The sequence below is a fragment of the Heloderma suspectum genome, chromosome 9, assembly GCF_057233095.1.
Source record: "Heloderma suspectum isolate Gila_16-S chromosome 9, 16-S_ref, whole genome shotgun sequence".
Taxonomy (NCBI): Eukaryota; Metazoa; Chordata; class Lepidosauria; order Squamata; family Helodermatidae; genus Heloderma; species Heloderma suspectum.
The window spans coordinates 19,835,638-19,857,384 of NC_139466.1; the positions used below are offsets into that span (position 1 = coordinate 19,835,638).

The 21,747-nt window shown below is 44.4% G+C and overlaps 1 protein-coding gene across 1 annotated transcript in view; it reads left to right on the top strand.

The window, feature by feature from the left end:
* The first annotated feature begins 3,869 nt into the window (after positions 1-3,869).
* The window catches only part of LOC146338464 (protocadherin-9-like), a 612,567-nt gene continuing 594,689 nt past the window's right edge, over positions 3,870-21,747 (top strand). The window contains exons 1-2 of the mRNA XM_084813272.1: positions 3,870-3,887; positions 4,372-4,443. Coding sequence (XP_084669398.1) covers positions 3,870-3,887; positions 4,372-4,443 — 90 coding nt within the window. The remainder of the gene's footprint in view (positions 3,888-4,371; positions 4,444-21,747) is intronic.

Sequence of the window (21,747 nt, forward strand, 5' to 3'; positions counted from 1 at the left end):
AGGAGTCTCAATCTGATAAATCTGGAGGATCACACATTCCCCATCCCTGAATAAACACTGCTTTCCTCTTGCTTTCTGACCTCTACCTTCTACTCCATCTCCACAGAGCAATGTGCATTGTTTTCCAGTAAGTGCAGAACCATGTCCCTACACTAAGAAACCTGTCCAGGGAAATATATAAAGAGCAAGATACTTGCCCCCTCTCAACAGCACTGCCCTTAATGAAGTGTGCATTACCTGTAATGTTATGAAGACTGTACCTCTGGGAGACTTTTTATCAATTATTATTGGTGTATCAGTCACTACATGAGGATAGCTATATTTATTTACCTATTTATCTCTAGCTTTACCTAATGCTTCCAGCTAAAATATGCTCAGCTCCTTTACCATTATTGAAAAAGCCCAGTCAATGCCCTTCAGGAACTCAGAGGATGTATTTGCTGTTTACCAAATCTATTATCCTAACATATGAAGCCATTTGAAGAAAGAAAAAGAAAAAAAGAAAGGCAGAGGCTATTTCCCTGTACTGGGGGGTGGGGGAGGCGATTGCCATTCATCTCAGGCTCAGTTTCTAGGTGAGTAGGTGCAATATACACACACAAGAGTTCGGTGAAGATACTCTAGAGGCTGCAACGGCACCTCCATCTCTGTGCTCATAAAACCCGGAACATTTATGGGCAGAGTTGAGCAATCATTATGCACATTAGCAGGTTTTGCAAGGTGGCTGGAAAATGAGCTGTGATTTCACCAGGGAGGGGAGAGGGGAGAATGGGCTGTCTCAGCAAAAGGCATTCTTTCATGATGACTTTGGTTCATTTAAATCAAAAGTCTTTTCATATTTTGTTCCTATTCGTTCACTTATTTATCTCTGATTTGGAGGTCAGCTACAGTTTAAGAATCCGTTAATGTGAAAGGCCAGTATGTGATTAAGTTCCACATGTTTGCCAAGAAGATGTTGGTGCCTTTAAAGAAACTTTGAAGAAAGCTGTTCCTGTTTCAGTGCCTAGAATGCAATAGCCATGTGTGTGTGAAACCTGTTACAATACTTAAGTTTATAAAGATTATCCAGACTGGAGTACGCATAGGGGTAACCATTTTACAGCCAAAAAAGACATGATGTTAGAGATGTATCAATGCATCTGCATCATTTTCTTGCTGTCATTGTTTGTTGCTAAATTCGGATTGGGGTGTCAGTGTGGAAGGGTGGATTAATCCCCCCCCCCATCTGCTACTATTAGCCACAGAGGGTTCTCTGTCTCTGTGCAGCTTACATTAGAGATGTGCACAAACAGGCTCTTGAAATTCTCTACCCTATTTGTGGGTAGAGAAATTGGATGGACAATTTCACCAAATTTATTCAGCAGGAGGAGACATTCTCCAACAGGTTCCCACATCATTGCTCACCATTGGCAGGGGTTAAAGCACATTTTCTTTCTTTTTTCCCTGAGGGTTTTTTGTTTTTTTGTCCTGCAAATAGGGATGGGTGGATTCCCTACCTGCCAGTCCATGGGGAATCCGCCCATGGGGGGGCAATACATTCCTCCCCCCCCTCCCAAATCCTCTTCATCCGGCTCTGCTCCGTGGTGATTCTGCGGAGCAGCCAGCTGGCTCCAAAGTGCCAGCGATATGGCCACCATGCCGTATCACTGGCTGAAGGGGACTTGACTGACTTTGGATGCAAATATTGTTTTACGACCCTGTTTTATATGATAGGCTAGGCAAATATTTGCCTAGCCTATCACGTGAATGAAAAGCACAGATGCAAATGGCGTCCAGGATGCCATTTGCAGCCGTAAAGGTTTTAGTTTAAGCTAAATGTGGCTGCATTTACCTTAAACTAAGGCTTTCACAGCCACAAATGGCGTCCTGGATGCCATTTGCATCCACAGTCAGTCCCCTTCAGCCAGCGATACGGCATGGCAGCCGTATCGCTGGCAATCCAGAGCTGGAGGATCCGGCCAAAGAGAATTCCGCGGGGAGGTGGAGGTAAGTGTTCCGTCCCGCCATGGACTCCAGGGGGCCATATTCTTTAGAATCCAGCCTCATTGGAGTCTGTGGTGGAATTCTCCACCATCCCTACCTGCAACAGTATCAACTGTGTTGGCAGGCTGGCCCCCATCTTGCATCCAGCACAATACAAGCATGAGGGGGGCAGTGTTGTATCTCAGTCCAGGGAAGAAGTGGAGCTAGTGCTGAACCAAAATCTGTCCTCCAATTTCCTGAAAGTTTTCTTCCCTCATTCAAGAGGCTTCCACTGTTCTGCCTCATTTTCATGGTGCTTTATAATTTTTAGTGGTTTTTTGAGCTTACCTAATCAAGGTAAGGCAGCCAAGGGAGCTGTGTTTGTGTTTACTCTCTATTACACATCTCGCCATTGTTACGTACCGCTCTACTGCTCTGCAGCCTCCCAGGCGGCCTGCACTTCCTGATCTGAAAAAGCCCTACAGTATGGGATACATTACCTCATGCTTCCATCCCCAGGGCTTTAAATGAAATGGAGGAAGCCAAGGAGGCTACAGGCTGTCTGAAAGATGATTGTACAATGAAAGACAAGATGCTCATGCACACTCCTCGGCCAGTACTAAGTGAGGTAATAGTAAACACAAGAAACTGGACCCCAATCCATGAGGATTTCTCCAAAGTTTTCTTCTCCTTTGAATTTCTTTCTGAAAGCAATTTTTTTTCTATGAATTTGAATGAGAATGGTTTTTTAAAAAGTGGGATTTTTTCTTCTTCACATAACTAGTTTCCATTGCCTCAAAGCAGTGTCTTACTATAAATGTTCTGATTTGCTTTTTTCATACAACATGATAACTAGGTCAGATTATCACCCTTCCTTTTAAACAAAGGACTTTTGGTATGCATGCTTTGCATAGAGGTCAGTTTTACAACACAACCAGTGAGTTGGTTAGAAATGCAATGCTCCTGAGAAATAATGTTCTGGGGCCTGAAATACTGGGGAAGGGTGACAAGTGTTGATATTAGCTGCTCCTGAATTTACAAGAATTTCCCCTCAAAAGAGGAAACACATCACTATTAGGTATAAATTTTGATATGTTGAGAAGTGCTTGTTGTACTTTAGGGTGGCCACTTATGAATCACCAAGAAGGAAGAAATGCGCCATCCAGAAAGAAGATAAAAGAGGACACTGACTTGCATAAAATTTTCACATGCCAATTCATACACATAGATGCAAATTTAGAACAAATTATTATAACTTAACTAGAAATACAGCACATCTCACCATAGTGTGGAAGACTGCAACCTGTGGTGATCTGTGCTCCTGCTCAGTCTGCTGTCCAGATGCTGTTGACAGGCAACTTCAAGGCCAAGCACGTCATGGTTCTTTATCTTTAAACTGGAGTTGGACTGGACAGCCCATCAAATAGAGGACTGTCCTCTTTAAAGGAGGACACATGGAGTTTTCTAGGGTGCTCACTTCCACAATCCCCCCCTCCCAAGTGGAGATATATCACCACAGAAGAAAACAAAAGAGGACACCAACTTGCATATATTGCATGTGCCAATTTAGATGAAAATTTAGAACTACACTGCCATTTATATAAATAACATCCATCCATCTCACCACCATGGTCAAGGCTGTGACCAGGTGACCTGTGCTTGCTCAGACTTTTGTCCATGTGCTACTGTAACTTCTGATGAGCAAATTCAAGCACCCCTCACCTCCTGCCCCCCACACTCCCTTCTTTACCTTTAAACTGGACTTATATTGAACAGCCTCTCAAACAGAGGGCTACCCTTTGTAAAGCTGGACGCATAGCCACCCTTCAGTTTCTTTCTTTCTTTCTTTCTTTCTTTCTTTTTTCTTTTCTTTTTTAATTGTCAACTATTTTCCTTCAGATTCAGGAATGAGGGGCTTGGAGCAGGTGAGCTGTTGTCAAAGACTTTTGCAGCATCCTTTTGCACCAAGGAACTCAAATTCTTTCACCTGGAAAAGCTTTCCCTCTCCCTCTGTCTTCTGTTCCCGTGTAGGATCAAGAGCATCAAATTCCTTTTTAAATTAGGATCACATGAATGATAACAAAGACACAATGTGGATACCTTTCCTGGTCCCTTTTGGCACTGTTGCTGGTGACAGTATATCTATAGGCCAGGACATGCCTTAGACCTCTCAAGGGGGTCATCCAGTCAAGAAACATTTGGACATGCCCGGTTATTTCCAGACATCCATCAAAATAATTCAGCAGGCCTGGATTGTTAAAATAAACAATACATGCTTGTATTTAATAATTTTCTGTTTCACTGTGTCAGTCCTCTCATTCATATTTGTTTGTTTGTTAGTTTGTTTTCACAATGGTATCCCAAATAGTCAAACAATTGACTATTAGTATTTCTCTTTCTTTTCAAAAGCATTCAAAAGAAGTGGGAAGACCACAGACACCATTAAAAGAGACAAGTCTAGAGTCGTGGACTCAGCCACAGGTAAGCAAGCGTATTTAAGATAAGTCTCTCTCCTTTGCTTATGTTCTCCTAGAGGATGACATGTATTTCAAATGCTTTGGTTTGAGAGAATCATATAACACTCTGATAAGGAGATCTGATGAATGCCATACTTCAAGGATATTTGCATTAGGATCCCCCCGCATGCATGCACACACGCACGCGCATACACACACACACACCCTTTGATCCTGATCCAAAAATGGCAGTGTTACTCCTATAAGAATGTTCCTGTCCCTTTGTATTTTTCTAGGAGAGAGGGCAGCCTTCCCTAACCTGGGTGCCCCATCAGATGTTTTGTACTACAGCTCCCACCATCCGTGAACACTGACCATGCTGGCTGGGGCTGATGGAAGTTGTGGTCCAAAACATCTGGAGGCACCCAGGTTCCAAAACATCTGGAAGGACCCAGATTGAGAAGGGTGAATTAGATTATCTTGTATCCTTAGTTGATACCTGAACTTGTGCCTGTTCTCTACAAACTGCAGGTCATGTCATCAGGGATGACTCTAGATTTAGTGGGGACCTGGCAAAATGCTCTGTGGTGCCCCCCTTCCAATACTAGTGGTCTCCCAGATCCAGGCTTACCTGGCAGCAGTGGCAAACAGATACAAGCTGCCATGTTGAATTTACACATGCCCCAGAATGATAATATGTTGGGAGTGTTGGAACTTGTGAAATAAGAAATGACAGCTTGTAAGCCCAGCCTTCTGGTGAGGGAGCCCAGGGAAAGCATTGGTGCTGATGGGCCCTTTTAGGGTGCTGGGGCCCGAAACAGTTGCCTGAAGGTGCTGCATGCTGATGCTGAACCTGTGGCAAAACCATTACTGGGGTTGTACCTCTTCAGCATGCACATCATCAAATATTCCAATAGAAAGGAAAGCTCTGTGCAAGCCACTCTGGAAGTTCCTCCAAATATGCTAATTGTGTGTGTGTATGTGATTGGTTGGTTCACTGGTTTTCTCATGGGAGAGCATCCAAACTTTGCCATACGGTGGACTTTTTCTGCTGAATGTGCTTTCACCTTAACATTTGGTGTGGTGACAAAAGGACAAAAACTGCAGAATCAAGCATTGGTTTATTTTCCAACAAAGAAATAAGGAAGTCTGATTACAGCAATTCCCAACTTGGAGCCTTCCAGACCTGTTGGACTACAACTCCCTGAAAAACCCAGCCAACCGTATTTATCCTTCATGCTGGTGGGGGGATGCTGGGGGTTGGAGTCAAACACATCTGGAGCACACCAGGTTGGTGAAGGCTGTTTAATTGTGTCAAGCGAAGCAGTATTTATCAGGCACAGAAGGACTAGGATTCAAAAAGAGCACTGCGCCACTTAGTGATGCTTGCAAAAACTCGGCACCTGGGGGATAGGGGTCAAAATGCAAGCTCTGACCACTCGAAAAGGGGCATTCCCTTTCCACATGGGTGCAGATTCATTCAAAACTGGCTCTGGCTCAAAATGGGGTTGGCTACCCACCTGTTCTGCTGGGACCAGCCTACCACTCCTTCCCTTTCACAAACAACCCACCTTTAGCTTAGTGAAGCAGAAAGGGTTCATTGGCAGTGTGGGGAGGATCACTAGATGGGCCTTGCCTGCCCAACTGCTAAGCTTGAAGTGACATGCCATACTTTCCTGCCAGGATCATGGAATTTCTAGCTTTCTCTGACAGGAAATGATGAAAAGCAGTATTTCAAGCCTAGAAGGTGTGCTGGGAAGGCCAGCCCAATATATTTTGCTGCCTGGGGCAAAGGACAAGATGGTGCCCCCATCTGAAGGCAGCAGCTGGCTAGCTTAGTGGACCCAGAACAGGGAATAGTGGTTAGGGAAGGAACAGTGGGAGGGGAGCTGCTGCTGCTGCCGCCTCCCCAATAATCTGTCACCTGAGGCAGCTGCCTCAGAGCTTTCCTACATGAGGCATTTATTGTGGGCTCATCATTCCCTACTCACAGGTGTTTACAGGTTCTTAGACAACATTATGACCCTCCAATTTAGCTTCTGTTTTTAAACGGTACTTTTGGTGAGGTTTTTTTAGAGCAGGAAAAGTGTGGTATTATTTGTGAACCAAAAAGTGTGTGTGAGAGTTTTTCCACTTGCATAATTATGCTATTCTGATATACCACAGTGCCACCTAGAGATTATGTAGTGGAAAAGAAGGAAAGAAAATGCTGTTTGTGGAGTGTTGGGATCTCAGTTCTGCAAAGAAACCCAAAGTAGATACAGTGCATTAACAGCCTCATATAGAGGCTCTCCCTCTGCCTAATAACAGGGACAGCCCTGTCTTCTGGGAAGTCTGTCTCATGAGACTTTCATGCTGTTGGTTACCACCTTCCCCTTTGCGAAGGCAAGCAGCTCCCCCCCCTTTTCTTTTTTTCATGGTGGACAGTGAGAACTGCTAAAGAGCAGGAGACATGAAAAATATTTGGCTTGCTGACAGCCTGATTCTTGAATGCTTACAACACCCATTGAGGGTGTTTTGTGCATGTTTGTGAGTGTATGTTTGTGTTCATGTTTGTGAATTCAGAAGGAATTCTCAAAACCATCTATGCCATTGAGAGATGAGTTTGGGATGGATGGTGGTTCATACAGCAATATCCATTATAGCTGTATTATACACAATATTATATTATATATTTACATTCACCCTCTGGTCATGTCTACGTGGCTTCATGGCATCAAAAATGAATGTGAGAATTGGGTTTTCATGTCACTAGTTCATCTAACATGTCAGTTTTACTTGTAGCCAAGAAGAATTTTGTTTGCTACACCCTGGATGTTACAGTGCTTGTGGTTCATTGATGAGCTCATTTATTTATTGCAAGGATAAAACATGGTTTTTTAATGCCTGAACACTATGAACAGTTTACATAATGTATGGGCCTGCACACTATATATGTGTGTGTAGTGGGGAGTCACATGGAGTATGGCCATAGGGGTTGGCCCATAGTCTGTACTCAAGGCAAACTGCAATGGTGCAGAGCCTCTAACAAGCCCAGTGACAAACGGAAATGTACAAATTAAGTTAGTGCCTGTGGAAATTATGAGCAGCTCATTAACTCTGGTGATGGAATTCTATTTAAGTCTGCAGAATGACAGCTTAAAGGGCGAAGGCTTATCGGCTCAACATTTTAAAATCTTAAGGTCCACCGGTTTTGACCCACCAGAAAAGAAGTTATGTTCGTTCAATTCAAGGGATGGGAAAACTGATGAATGAGGACATTGATGCACAACATTTAACTTGAAGATCATATAATGTGCTATAAGAGGATGCTTTCATGATTGGCTACAGTGCTTAGTACTGGTTAGTGTCTTCACATAAAATCTGCACCTTCTTTGCATATTATTATATTCACATTGTCAAACATGGGAGGATTTTAATTATAATACTTTTTCTGTTTTGACAGGCTTTGTACTTGTTTTTTTTTCTCACTCTAGTGTCTAGATTTAGTCTAGATTTCTACTTGATAATTTGCACAGCTGGTTTTTTCTCTCTTGCTGTTCTTCTATTCATTTTGAATGATCTTAGTTAAGTTTCAAAGACTAGTGGTGGGGTCACACTTCATCCTTCCACCAGGAATATTCCCCATAGCTCACATCTAGATAGTTAGTTACATATAGCATTTTTTACTGTGCTTCGAGAGTGGCACCACCAGATCCCGCCAATGGCAGCTTCCCATGCCTCCCCCCCGCTGCGTGGCCAGTCATGCCAGACACGGGGTAGGGCATATCTGACATGTGGTTTAACAGGCTTCAAAACGCGGACAGATAAAGCCCCCTGGGTTAAAATTAAGACAAGCTGATTTTTAGAAATGAACCTGGATATAATAAATGGGTTAGGTGAGTGGTTAGGTGGTCCACATTGATTTCTAGCCACATTGTGACACAACTAGTCTGGCTTTATTCCACTGGTTGATGGGTTTTCTGGGCATGCTGATGTCTTAAATTGTGTGTAAACCCTCATATTCCAATGTATGCTCTATATTGTCAGGCTGCATTATGTAAGCCTGGCTAGCAGAACAGTTCAGGCAGACTTCCCAGTCTACATGTAGTTGTTTCACAATTTTAGTTGAGCAATGAGTCTGGTATGTTACCCATATTTGTACATGGAAGAACACTAGAGCTGAATTTGACATTTGGAGGGGGGGAATATAGCCATTACTGGCAACCTTGGGCATCAGGTGTAGGTTTACTAAGAGTTATTGCTCTTGTTAGTGGTTTTAGTTGTTTCAGCTTCAATCATAGTTTGTGTTTTCCCTGGTCCATCCTTTTTACAAATGCCAGTGCTATAAGGAGGCCAATGAGCCGGTAAGTTTGAAATTGAATTGTCTTTCAGAAAAGCTAGAGTACAACATGTTCTCTCTCTCTCTCTCTCTCTCTCTCTCTCTCTCATATTTTCCCTCTGTAACTTCCTACCACCTCTAAGGATGCAATATTGTAGCATCGATTTGGACATTATTTTGCAGGAAAAAACCCCTTTGCATCTACCATGGTATGGGATGTGTCCAAATACTTTGTTGAAACCATTGAATTATAAATTGATCTTTGTGGGGAAATAAACCATATAGCAATTTGTGCCAGATGACTAAAGCCAGTTAGGGCCTTTGTATCTTGAGATCACTGAAGTGGAGAATGGTGCTTGCCTGTCGCAACAATGCAGAGTTGTGGATTTATCTGTCCTCAAAGGGGAATCTGTGTGATGGTCTAATTGCTCTGCTCACTGCCCCAAGGAGCTTACATTTTGATGATAAGCAAGGTAGAGGAAGAACTCAATCAGAACAGGAAGCACTACACCACTTGGTTGCTTTACCAATGCTTTTTTTCCTTCTTCGCCTCCTCCTCCATCTCACTGTGCTGTGCTCACATGAACAAAGGCAAATAGCATCTTCTGCAGTAGTTAATCAGGAGCACATATCTTGCTTTGGCACTGTTCCAACTTTCATAGTACAATACAGGAATACAGTAAGGAAGTTCTCTTGCTCTATTTTTCTCAGTCAAAAGAATTCAGGAGTTTAATCGGGTTAAAGAATGTTTACACTGAACTAGCTCTTCGTGTGAACATGGCCCCAGTCTCTCATTTGCTCTGTTCACCACTTATCCTGGGTGTCTCTACTTACATACAACCACAGGGTGACCATCCCTTCTCCCCCCACCCCCCAATGATTGTTGGCATCTATGTCGCACCCTTATTGCAGCAACATCACTATTAACAATGGGGGTGTGGAACCTTGATTTTTCAAACACTGCAAGCAACCACTAAATCAAATGCAAATATAAACAATACATCAAAAGGGAATAAAGCTCTATGTTTATTCAGAGCGAGGGCAATTTTACTCAGCTTGGCTGTGTTTGCCACTGGTACCATCAGCATGTAGCCAAGTCTGATTACACCATTCATAATTGTCCAAGATCACTCATGTAACTTATTGTCGGGATTGATTCTGAGCACAGGAAGATAGCAGCTAAGAGGAGCAGCCAGACCTGGGGGAGGCTTTTTCACAAGCCAGTTCAGATATGGGTAGGAGTGCTTCTCAGGTTACCAACTCCCAGATGGCCAGGCACGAAGCTTCCTCCTTACCCCCCTCTGTGAGAAACAGTGAGAGGGAGGAGCGGCTTGAGGACTGTGACCTAAGAGAAGCAAGGCGGAGATGCAGAGCTAAGAGGTAAATGTCAGGGGTGGAGCTCAGACGGTTGAACTGGTTAGCGATGCATGAGAGGCTATGCAGGGAAGCAGCACGTGAGGGGCAGGACCTCCCTCCCTAACTTAGACTAGCTAGATCACCGCCCTTTCAAACTGTGGGCAACTTTCGGTGATCCCATTTGAATCCCCTGGAGGTATTCCTTTGTAGCCAGAGAGTCTTCAAGGATTTGCATCTGTAATGAACCTGTGAATAATGAATTAAAGGTGCGAGACTGAAGCCTCTCCCTCTGTGTGTTTGTGAGAGCTTAAGGAAAGAGGGGGACAAGGAAATCATGACACTTATCCTGGAAGCACTGTCTTCCCTTTCAATTGGCTTTGCTGACATCTTCATGGAGCTATATTGGGATATGTGGCATTAATTATGACAATAGTACAGAAGTTCTCCCCGACCTCTGGGCCAAATTCCAGAGAAGCTCTCGGGAAGCTCTTTCCAGTGGTGGGTGGGGCCAAAGTCAAAACAGATGGGGCCAAATGACCAAAAGTACCAGCAAAGTTTAAAGCTTAAAGATCCTAGTGTCAGCAACTCAACCTTGGGAGAGGCATTTCAGCCTTTTAGAATGGCGAAAAAACTGCACAAAAGCTTGATCAGTGGTGGGGGAAAAGGGGTGGGATCAGGGAAATCTATTTTATTTAATTATTCATTGCATTTCTATACTGCCCCATAGCCAAAGCTCTCTGGGTGGTTTACAAAAGTTAAAATGTTAAAACACAATATACAAAGTTTAAAAGCCATTTACCTAAAAGCATATGGACAATATATACAAACAAGTCAACATATAACTAAACAACTTTGAGCTAAAAAAATTAAATTGAGCTAATGTAACAAAAATGAAAAAATAAAAATCAAAGAATAAAACAGCTTAAAACAACACAGCTTAAAAACAGTATACAAGAGTCAGCAGAAGGAACAAGAGTTCTAAAAAGTGAAGGCCTGCTGGAATAATAGAGTCTTTAATGCCTCCTTAAAAACCTTCAAAGAGGTCAGCAGGCACATTTCACCTGGCAGGTCGTTCCACAACTGAGGGGTAGCAAAGGAAAAGGTCCTCTTGTGTGTGGCTGCTAATCTCACATTAGGCAGCTGCAGCAGAGAGCCCTCAGAAGACCTTAGGTGGCAGACTGGGACATAGGAGAAAAGACGCTCCCTAAGGTAACTTGGACCTAGACCATGTAAGGCTTTAAAGGTAAGAACCAGCACTTTTATATTTTGCTTGGAAACAAAATGGAAGCCAGTGTAAAAAATTTAAAAACAGTGTAAGTTTTTAAAACTGGTTGGTCTCTGGGACAAGGGATATCCCAGAGACCAACCTGACTGCCATTATGGAAATGGCGTGGCCTTCTGGGGAACCCCAGAGGACTGGATTGGGGCTTGGAGCAGGCTGGATTTGGCCCTCAAGACTGATGTTCTGCACCCCAGTATTATGATATTGGCACCTCTTGCACACAATACACACACACACACAGTCTTCCACCCATAGACTCATAGAATAGTAGGGTTAGAAGGGGCCTATAGACCATCGCATCCAACCCCCTGCTCAATGCAGGAATCCAGGTCAAAGCATCCCTGACAGATGGCTGTCCAGCCTTGTCTTGAATGCCTCCAATATGGGAGAGCCCACCACCTCCTTAGGTAATTGGTTCTAGGGTACCTAGGTACCTAGGTAAGTACCTGCTCATTCTGGAAGATAATATATGCCTATTCTAAAAGATAAGTAAACTCTCTAATGACCATTGTTTGCAGTTTTATTTCCAAACACATGATTGCTAATTCTGATTGTAATGGATTGGATTTGTACTCTTGCATTAATTTTCAATTTCAATTAAGAAGGGGAATGATGGGGGGCGGGGGGGGAGAGCGAGAGAGAGAAGCCCTGCATGATTAAACAAGTCATTGTAAACGTTGTCCACCTCTTTCCATTCACACTGATAACCTTCTCTTATCTTAGAATAGTAGGGCTGGAAGGGGCCTACAAGGCCATCAAGTCCAACCCCCTGCTCAATGCAGGAATCCAAGTCAGAGCATCCATTCTCTTCTGGGTGTAATGGGAGCATTGTCTTGGCACCACCCTGGCATCCCACAAGCATTCAGGGTAAAGATCTAGGCAAAGTATTTGCAAAGGATGAAAAACCCAAGCATGGAAAATAAAGCCAAGTTGTGTCTTACATTTTATGATCTGTGGTCAAGGCATATTAAAATATTAAACAACATGTATTGTTTCTGTTATTTTCCCCACTGCCCTGATTAAGCACATGGCAGGTAAGTTATGTCAGCATTTGGCAAAACTGCTTCTGCTTTCCTGTTAGGGAGACCAATAAGCAGTTTCAATTTTATAGAGGTCAGTTAGCTTGACATAGTTTGAGTCTGTCTATGGTTATTTCAGCTTGGGGAGCAATCTCTTTTAAATTCAATTTTCCACAGTGGTGTCTTGGATGCAGAGATCAAAGGATGTCAGATCAGACCTTTGTTTCTGAAAGAGTGAAAGACAGAACAAACCAATTTGAGCACTGGGTACCATGTTGGAAGTATGTAACAAGTCACATCATTTTGTGGCATGGAAGTGGCTGCACTGGTATGCCATTCAGAGTGTAAATGCCTTGAGGCATGAACCTCTCTCTTTTTTCTTACATTACTTAGTAAAATGTCAGGTACACCAATGGAGTTGCTAGCAGTTAAATGACACTACCAATGTGCTTATCACAAGTTGAATTTGTAAATGTTACTATTGATGATATGAGAACACAAAGAGAGTCATGCTGCATCAGGCTAAGGCCTATGTAGGCCAGCATTTTGTTTATACAGTTGCCAACTAGCTGCCTCTGGAAAGCTTAGAGTAGGACATGAGTGAAATAGCATCATCCTGCTTGTGTTCCCCAGAAACTGGAGGCAATATATTCATTGCCATCATGACTAGTAGCCACTGATAGCCTTATCTTCCATGAATCTTCCCTTTTAAAGCCATCCAAGTTGGTGGCATGGGAGGAACCAAAGAGCTTTGAAAAATGAATGAGGATACATGTAGGGCCAGTTTGCATGATCTCTGGTGCCCGCCATGCCTTAAATAAGCCATGGTGGGTTGTGGCATGTGCTGGCTGCCATTGTGAATATTTGAAATGTGGTGGGTGGTTGCTGGGGCTTATCATGACATGTGAACCCATTTATTTATATTTATTCATGTCAGAAGCATCACAATTAAAAAACATACACATAACATTTAAAATATAAAATGTAAAAGTTAAAATATATAAAAATTAGACAAATCTTGCCCAAGAACTAGCAACATTAATTGCGTTCTTCTGTTGCGCTGTCATAAGGACCTCATGTGTACATTGGTCAGGGCACAAAGGGCAAGCATACATATGTGTTGTTGTCTCCACAGTCGCATAGGGCAGAGATTACCAGATAACCCCATGTATTCAGGGTGTCTCTAGATCTTGTTACACCCGTATGCAGTCTATTCAATGATTTCCAAACTTCCCAGCTTTCATCAGAACCGGGTGTCCGCTCCTCTGCTGGTTTCCTCCAGTGCTGATTCTTTGTAGCTTTCCATAAGTCCATTCTACTTCTGAATTCATCAAAGTCTTCAGTCGATCTGAGGAAGCTTTTCCTGGAGTTTAATCTCTGAGGAGCTGGTTGTAGGCTGTAAAGAGGGTGCTGTTTGGATATTGAGGATTTAATAGGGATGGACGAAAGTCACTTACCTGTCCTCGAAGCTTGTTCGCGGTGGGGGGGAGGTGCTTCACTGCTCCCCCCGCGAAGTTCAGGCTGGGGGGGTGAGGCTTGCCACCTCGCCCGGCCGAAATTCAGGCTGGGGGGGAGGCTTCCCGCCTCGCCCGGCCGAAATTCAGGCTGGGGAGGAGGCGCCTCGCCTCGCCCGGCCGCGAACTAAAAAGTAAAAAAAAAAAAACGCCCCCGTGATAGGCTACGTGACGATTAACGTAGCCTATCACGGCTAGATTTGCAAAGTCAGCCGTGATAGGCTACGTAAATCGTCACGTAGCCTATCACGGGTGACTTAAAAAAAAAAAAAAAAGCGCATACGCTAATGGCGGCCCCCATAGGGAGCCGCCATTCGTGTTCCTTATTTGGTCGCTGTAGTCTACGTAAATCTTTATGTAGACTACAGCGAAAATAAGGGCAATGCAAATAGCGTTGCCCTTATTTTCGCCGTAGTTTACGTAATCTTTACGTAGACTACTGCGACCAAATAAGGAACGGGAATGGCGGCTCCCTATGGGGGCCGCCATTAGCGTACGCGCTTTTTTTTTTTTTTTAAGTCACCCGTGATAGGCTACGTGACGATTTACATAGCCTATCACGGCTGACTTTGCAAATCTAGCCGTGATAGGCTACGTTAATCGTCACGTAGCCTATCACGGGGGCGTTTTTTTTTTCTTTGATTGGAATGGCGGCAGCGGCAGCCGGTCAAAAGACCGGCTGCTGCTCCCACCCCGGGCAAACACCCGCCGAACCGCCGGCTGGACCCGCCGCCAGGAGGGACATTCGCCAAGGTAAGTCCCATCCTGGGGGGGGTGCGGGGGGCGGGGGGGCGGAGAATTTCTCCCCGAAACTTGTTCGGGGCGCCGAACACATTGGCGCTCGGCCCCCCGAAGTTTTGGGGAGAAATTCTCCGCCAACCCTAGGATTTAAGCCTCTCTTTGTATGCTGCTGCTTCTCTACGAACAGCAGGCGGGGCAATGCCAGCTATATGGTAGATCTTCTCTAGAGAAGTAGGTTTTAGACATCCGGTAACGATTCTGCTTGTTTCATTCAAAGCAACATCAACTTGCCCAGCATGTGCTGATTTGTAGCAAACTGGGCAGGCATATTCGCCGGCCGAGTGGCAGAGTCGTCTTAAGATGCTGTAGTCTTAAGAACCCTTGGTTTAGCTCCCCAAGTGGCGCTCGTTAATTTCCTAATGATGTTATTCTTCTCCTGACCTTCAGTTTAGTGTTGATGCAACGCTGTTTATATGTTAAGGCCCTATCCAGAGTAACCCCCAAATATTTAGGGTCAGTGCAACGCTCCAATAACACTCCTTTCCATGTAATTTGCAGCTTCCTAGCAGCCTGCTTATTGCGTAGATGGAAGGCACATGCCTGAGTTTTTGCTGGATTTGGCCTTAGCTGGTTTTCGCAGTAATGTCGATCCAGCTCTTCCAGAGCTTCGGTTAATCGTTGTTCTACCTCCTTGAATGTTTTTCCTTGTGTGGCCATTGCCCGATTGTCAGCATATATATAATTATTAGTGCCTGCAGGAAGTGGTTGATCGTTAGTATAGATATTGAAGGGGGTTGGAGCTAATACACTTCCCTGTGGTAGGCCATTCCTCTGATTCCTCCACCTACTTCGTCTTCCCTGGAATTCCATGAAAAACCTACGGTTCTGAAGCAGATTCCTAATAATGTTTGTAAGTTTAAAGTATGTAGTTATATCATATACTTTCTGCTTCAGTCTCCTAAGGTTGATGGTGTCGTATGCAGCCGTTAGATCTATAAATACAGTTCCTGTTATGCTACCCTTTTGGAATCCGTCTTTGATGTATTGAGTTAGATTAAGGATTTGTGCGGTACAGCATCTTTTGGGGTGAAATCTAGCCTGCTGCGGTATAAGCAGGGGTTCTACAGCTACAGTAAGGCGATTTTGTATCAGTCTTTCAAAGATTTTATAAGTATGGCGCAAAAGTGAACCCATGTAGGGTGGCTTGTTGCCATGGTTAGCAAGCCACCCCAGAATCCTAGTGCAGCCCATGGGTTCTGGGTGCTTGTTACTCATGGGAACAAGCTACCCTGCCTGGGTTCACACATAACAATAAGCTGTAGCACCTGCCTGCCAAGTGGCTTCAATGTTCACAGTGGTGGGCAGTATGCAACTGGTGATTGTGCAAACTAGGTCATAGACTGCAAATGAAAAGCAGTTCAGAAGAGAGTATAGGGCCAGTTTGGAGCACTGACAGGACAGCACTGGAGTACAGGGTTGACTAACACAAGCTTGGGATTTTACTGCATCCCTACCCCTACAGAAAACCTAGTTCGTTGGAAGTGGTGGTAGGGGAGGGGTGCTTTTTTTTGGCACAATTACCATCTGCCAGGTTACCTGTATGCCTATGAGAGCCAATCTATCATGGCATCAGTTGCAACACACTCCCTCCTCCTGCACAGTCTTGACATCTTTCAATATATTTGCATTAAAAGGGGGCAGCTTAGTTTCAAAAATGGCTGGATGTATTACAGGAGGACAGGAAAGGGTACAGAGATCAGGGACTTCAGTGTAATTTATGGTGCCTGTGTCCTTGCCTTTCAAGCTGCTTGAACACATTGCCAATAGACAGAGAGCCCAGGAGTAAGTATACGTCAGACAGAATTGGCTTCTCCATTTGGGAAACCCAGTTCAATAGATTTAATAACATATGGGCACTCTTGTCAGCCACATATCCACTGACCCTCCCCTTGAGCTAAAGCCAAGACACCAGTGACCCTGAAGGTCACCCTGCTCACTCATAAAGCATTTTCAATACAGCCCTTTCTTAGCAGTCTTCAACATCCAGTGATTAAAACCTCATTTGTAATCATTTCCAGCTGGTGGACATCTGTGGATGCTTTATAGGTTGAACCTAACTGCTAAATACAGGATGTTGGTTCCTTTATTACCAGTTGTCACTGCTTAAGTGATTGACTAGTAACACAGGAAGATGCAGGGAGGAATGTTTAGAACAGTCAGTCTTGCAAACATTCAGGTGGCTGCCTCCAGGGAGGGTGCTAGGCCTGGGTTACAGGGGGTAGAAAATTCCAGGGAGGGAGATGACCATGCATCAGGTATAGCTGGAGGTATTTTGTTTCCAGCAGAAGAAAATTTAGCATTTCAGCTTTCCAATATCTTCACCGTGGAAGTTGCACACAAGCAGGGGGCATATTTGCTTTACACTTTATTTAAATTAACACTTGTCCTTTTCTATTAAAAATATCCAAGGCAGTTTACAATATAAACTCCAAATAACATAAAAGGGGGGAAATACTGTAAGAGCAGTTTCACCATAAGGGGGAGAAGGCTATCACTAATTCCTGGAGGAGAAGGCTATTGATGGCTACTGGTCCTGATGGCTATGTACTACCTCCAGTATGAGAGGCAATATGCCTATGTATGCCAGTTGGTGGGGAACATGGGCAAGAGGGTGCAGTTGTACTCATGTCCTGCTTGTGAGTTTCCCATGGGCAGCTGGTTGGCTGCTGTGTGAACAGAATGCTGGATGAGATGGACCTTGGTCTGATCCAGTAGGGTTCCTCTTATGTTCTTAAGGCTAGTGTAGTAAGACCAGCACTAGTGACTCAAACATCTGGGAGGCTGGGCAAGAGGACTTACCACCATTGTCATTCCATAGCATTTCCCTCTTGCTGCTGTCAGCCTCCATTGGAGGAGAGATGAGGGGAGCTGTGAGCTATGTAGCCTGGTACGAAGACCTCACCCATTCTGAACTGTATTTAAGCCAGGCTGCTTGTGGCTGCTTCTATCGGCTCATTAAAGTTAGGTTTATTTGGCTGGTTAATTTTGTTTTTGTTTTGTCCTTCTTAGGCATTATAGGCAGAATCCAATGGAGTGCTTGCACCCCTTCCAATTCTCTTGTTGTTGTTGTTCAGTCGTGAAGTAGTGTCCGACTCTTCGTGACCCCATGGACCATAGCACGCCAGGCCTTCCTGTCCTCTGCTCTCTCCCGGAATGTGCTCAAGCTCATAGTCATTGCATCGGTGATGCTGTCTAGCCCAATTCCATTGTGTAAGCACACTCAGCACTTGTGCAATGGCAATGTAACACTTCTGGGGTGAACCAGAACAAGGAGAAATGCTCATTTCTGGAAGGAGGCAGGTCGCCGGTAGAGCTCATATAAGGGAGCTTCACTGACTTGCCTCCTTGCAGAAATGAGTACTTCCACTTATTTTGGAACTTCCCCTAGCAGGTAGTCTTTGCAAAATCCTCTGCTAAATCTTCCTTGGAGAAGCAGAGAGTACCACTTACACGATGAAATTGGAGCAGCCCACCACTTGCAGAGGGGAATCAGCAGGGTGGAAAAGAATCAGCAGGGGCATACATGCCTTGTTAGATTCTGCCCTAAGTCTAGATTATTTTATTGTAATATCAAATTTATCGAATGTTTATTGTTTTTGTGTTATTCAAATGTATTGCTAAGTTTTGAAAAATCCCTCCCTCCCTCCCTCCCCCCCCCCCCCCACACACACACACACACAAACACTACCATGTCCAGAATTTTGATAAGTTGATGTATATTGTGAGCTGCTTTGGGCACAGTCCTCTGTGAAAAAGCAGCACAGAAATAAACTCAAATAAACTAAAGTATAAGAGGGAACCTAAAATAATAGTGTATGTATGTTTAAATCAAGAAACAGATCAATAAAAGGAACAGCCTCCCATGATCCTTAAAAACCTTGGATAGATATCTTCATCTACAGTGATAAAAGTGTTGGTCCCTGTTGAACCTGTCTGGGGAACATGGTTCATAATTAGGGGGGCACTACTGAAAAGCCCCTCCTTTCTCAGATCACCCACCTAACCTCTGAAACCAAACGTAGATCTCTGAAGCACATCTTCATTTGGGGGCACCTTCATATGGAAGAAAGTTGTCCTTCAGATACCCTTGCCCCAAAGTTCTCCAGGCTTGAAAGTCAGGACCAGCATCTTGAATTGCTGAAATGCCCAGAAATCTACTGGGAACCTGTGATCCTCTTTCAATACAAGCACAATGTGATCAGAGTGGTCCGTCACAGTAGGCAAGCCATATTCCGATGCATCTGCCAGCTCCTGCATCTTTCTCGGACTGGTGTGTTTACATGCCATTCAGAGGTGGATGGAACTTCACATAATGCATAAAACACAGGATTCCCAAACTCACATTTTCTTCTGAAGGCTAATATAGAGTGAGGGAATTTGCAGATAAAAAGGTGGGAGGGTAGGTGTGCTAAACCTCTTCCATGATAGCTGATTCTCCCTTTCAGATCCTGGATGCTCACTTCCTACAAATGGATTTATTCCTAGCTAGGGAGAGGGAAATAAATTAAAAAAATCCATGAAGGCATTTGAAGGAGAGAATAGTAGGTGCAGGGAATGTTGAGTAACCAGGTCTTCTACTCATTCTGATCTGCGAGGCCTTCCGTATACACACATGAGAGAGCACCAATGTTATTTGGGCAGACAAATTTGGGGGAACATGGATTTGCTGAGATAAGATGCAGTTCTTCCCTAAAATGCTCAGCTATGTTCTTCTAATGCAAGAGTGGGGGATGTGTTGGACTGCAAGTCCAGATGTTGTTGTATTGCAACTCCAGATGTTGTTGGACCGCAACTCCCATTGGACTTAGCCAACAAGGCAATGGTGTTGTTGTTGAACAACATCTGGAGGGCAACACACTCCCCATCCCTGCTGTAATGCCTGTGTGAGTGCTTCAGTTTACAGCCCCTTATGCACACAGCGGTTGACTGCATGGATGCTGCTGTGTGAGAGGATCCTGTCCTGCATGCTTGTCTGCTGAAGAGATGGCAGCTGATGGGTTGGATGTCTCAGATGGTAGAGTAAGTTTAAAAGGGAACCCAAGTGTAAAAGGTTTGAGGAGAAAAATGGAATTAGATTGTGTGATTGGGGCCAAATTTGTATGAAGGCTAAGTTGTAGATTCAGTTTGTGTGTGTGTGCCAGGGCTAAGACATGGAACATACTATATACCGGCCTTCCCCAACCTTGTGTCTTCCAGATCTTTTGGACTTCAACTCCCATCAGTCCCAGACAGCATGCCCAATGCTCAGGAATGCTGGGAGTTGTAGTCCAAAACATCTAGAGTGTACTAAGGTGTGAGAAGTCTTCTATATAGTAATTGCAACTAGGGATGTCAGAGAATTCTGCCACGGATCTCGGTGAGGCCGAATGCCAGTGCATTCGGCCCCCCGAAATCTGTGGCGGAATGGCCTGCCACCCCCCCACCCCCTCCACGGATACCCCCCGGGACAAGACTTACCTGGGGCGGATGTTCCGGGCGGCGGTAGCTCTGGCGGCAGCTTCGGCTGTGGCGGCTGGTCTTCCGACTGGCTGCCACCGCCGCCATTTGCAGTCTTGTTTTTTTTTTTTTTACAAAGATGTGATAGGCTACGTAAAGACTTACGTAGCCAATCACATCCCGGATAAATTAAAAAAAAACGCATACGCAAATGGCAGCGGCTACGGCCGCCACCATTTGCGTTCCTTATTTTTGGCCGTCTTAGTCTACGTAAATATTTACGTAGGCTAAAACGGCGAATCAAAAAGGGATGCAAATAGTGCCCACTACGCTATTTGCGTTCACCTTTATTTTCGCCGTCATAGTCTACGTAAATATTTACATAGACTAAGACGGCCAAAAATAAGGAACGCAAATGGCGGCGGCTGTAGCCACCGCCATTTGCGTATGCGTGTGGTTTTTTTTACCCAGGCCTGGGCCTGGCTGGCTGCTCTGCGGAGCTGCCACGGAGCACAGCCGGCCATCAAGCATTCCGGGGGGGAGGACCGGATCACCTCCCCCCCCATTGAGGATTCCGTGGGGAGGGATGGAACGCCCGCACCATGAACATAATCCGCGGAAAGGTAAGTGACTTTCATACATCCCTAATTGCAACTCATTCTCAGAGTGTGGATCCTTATGTAGTCAAAATGGCACTGCCCTCACAGAAGAGAGAGGTATAAGCACGTGTGGAGAACACCCAAGATTTGCAGAAGTACACACACACACACACACACACCCCTCCCCACAACCCCCACCCCACCCTTTAAGAAAGCAAACAAGAATGTAAGAACCTAAAAGCCATGCTGGATCAGACCAAGGGTCCATCTAGTCCAGTATTCTTTTCACTCAGTGGCCAACCAGCTGCCTTTGGGAAACCCACAAGCAGGACATGGGGGGGAAAGGTGGGGAACTTCTGGCCCTCCAGATGTTTTGGCCTACAGCTCCCATGGTCCCTCATCATTGGCTATGCTGGCTAGGCCTGATAGGAGTTATAGGCCAAACATCATTCGGGATTGTGAAGGGGGCATTTTCAAGTGATTTGCCAACTGAAATGAAATTCTCATACATACATCCCTAAATGTGATTACTCGTAATTTTAGAAATTGATGGCAAAATTGCTGGATCCTGAGTAGGCAAGACATACGTAGCCATTTAAGTACAAGTGAAGAGGATTTTGCAAAGACTACTGACATTTCCCAGGGCACGTAGGGTGTGTGAAGTGCCATTGGATTTGTTGCCCAAAGTGATCATGGAGGCTAGTTTGGAATATCCTGCTCAGTTTAAACAGCTGTAGAAATTTTGCTACATTTTGCTAATTTCATTTTAATAAGATTAGTGGAATTTCTCAGGGGGATTTCGCCCATCTCTGGGTTCTCCTGTCTTGGAGGAGATTTTGTAAAGAACACAAGTAAATCTTTAGGAACTTGACACTCTTTTTTAAAAAAAAATGAGAGGGAAAAGTAGCTCAAAAGTCAAATCCTAATCACCAATGATTGAGGGTAACTTTATTTTCCTCCTTTCTCATCTTTACAGAATCATGTTGTAATCTCAGCAGTGG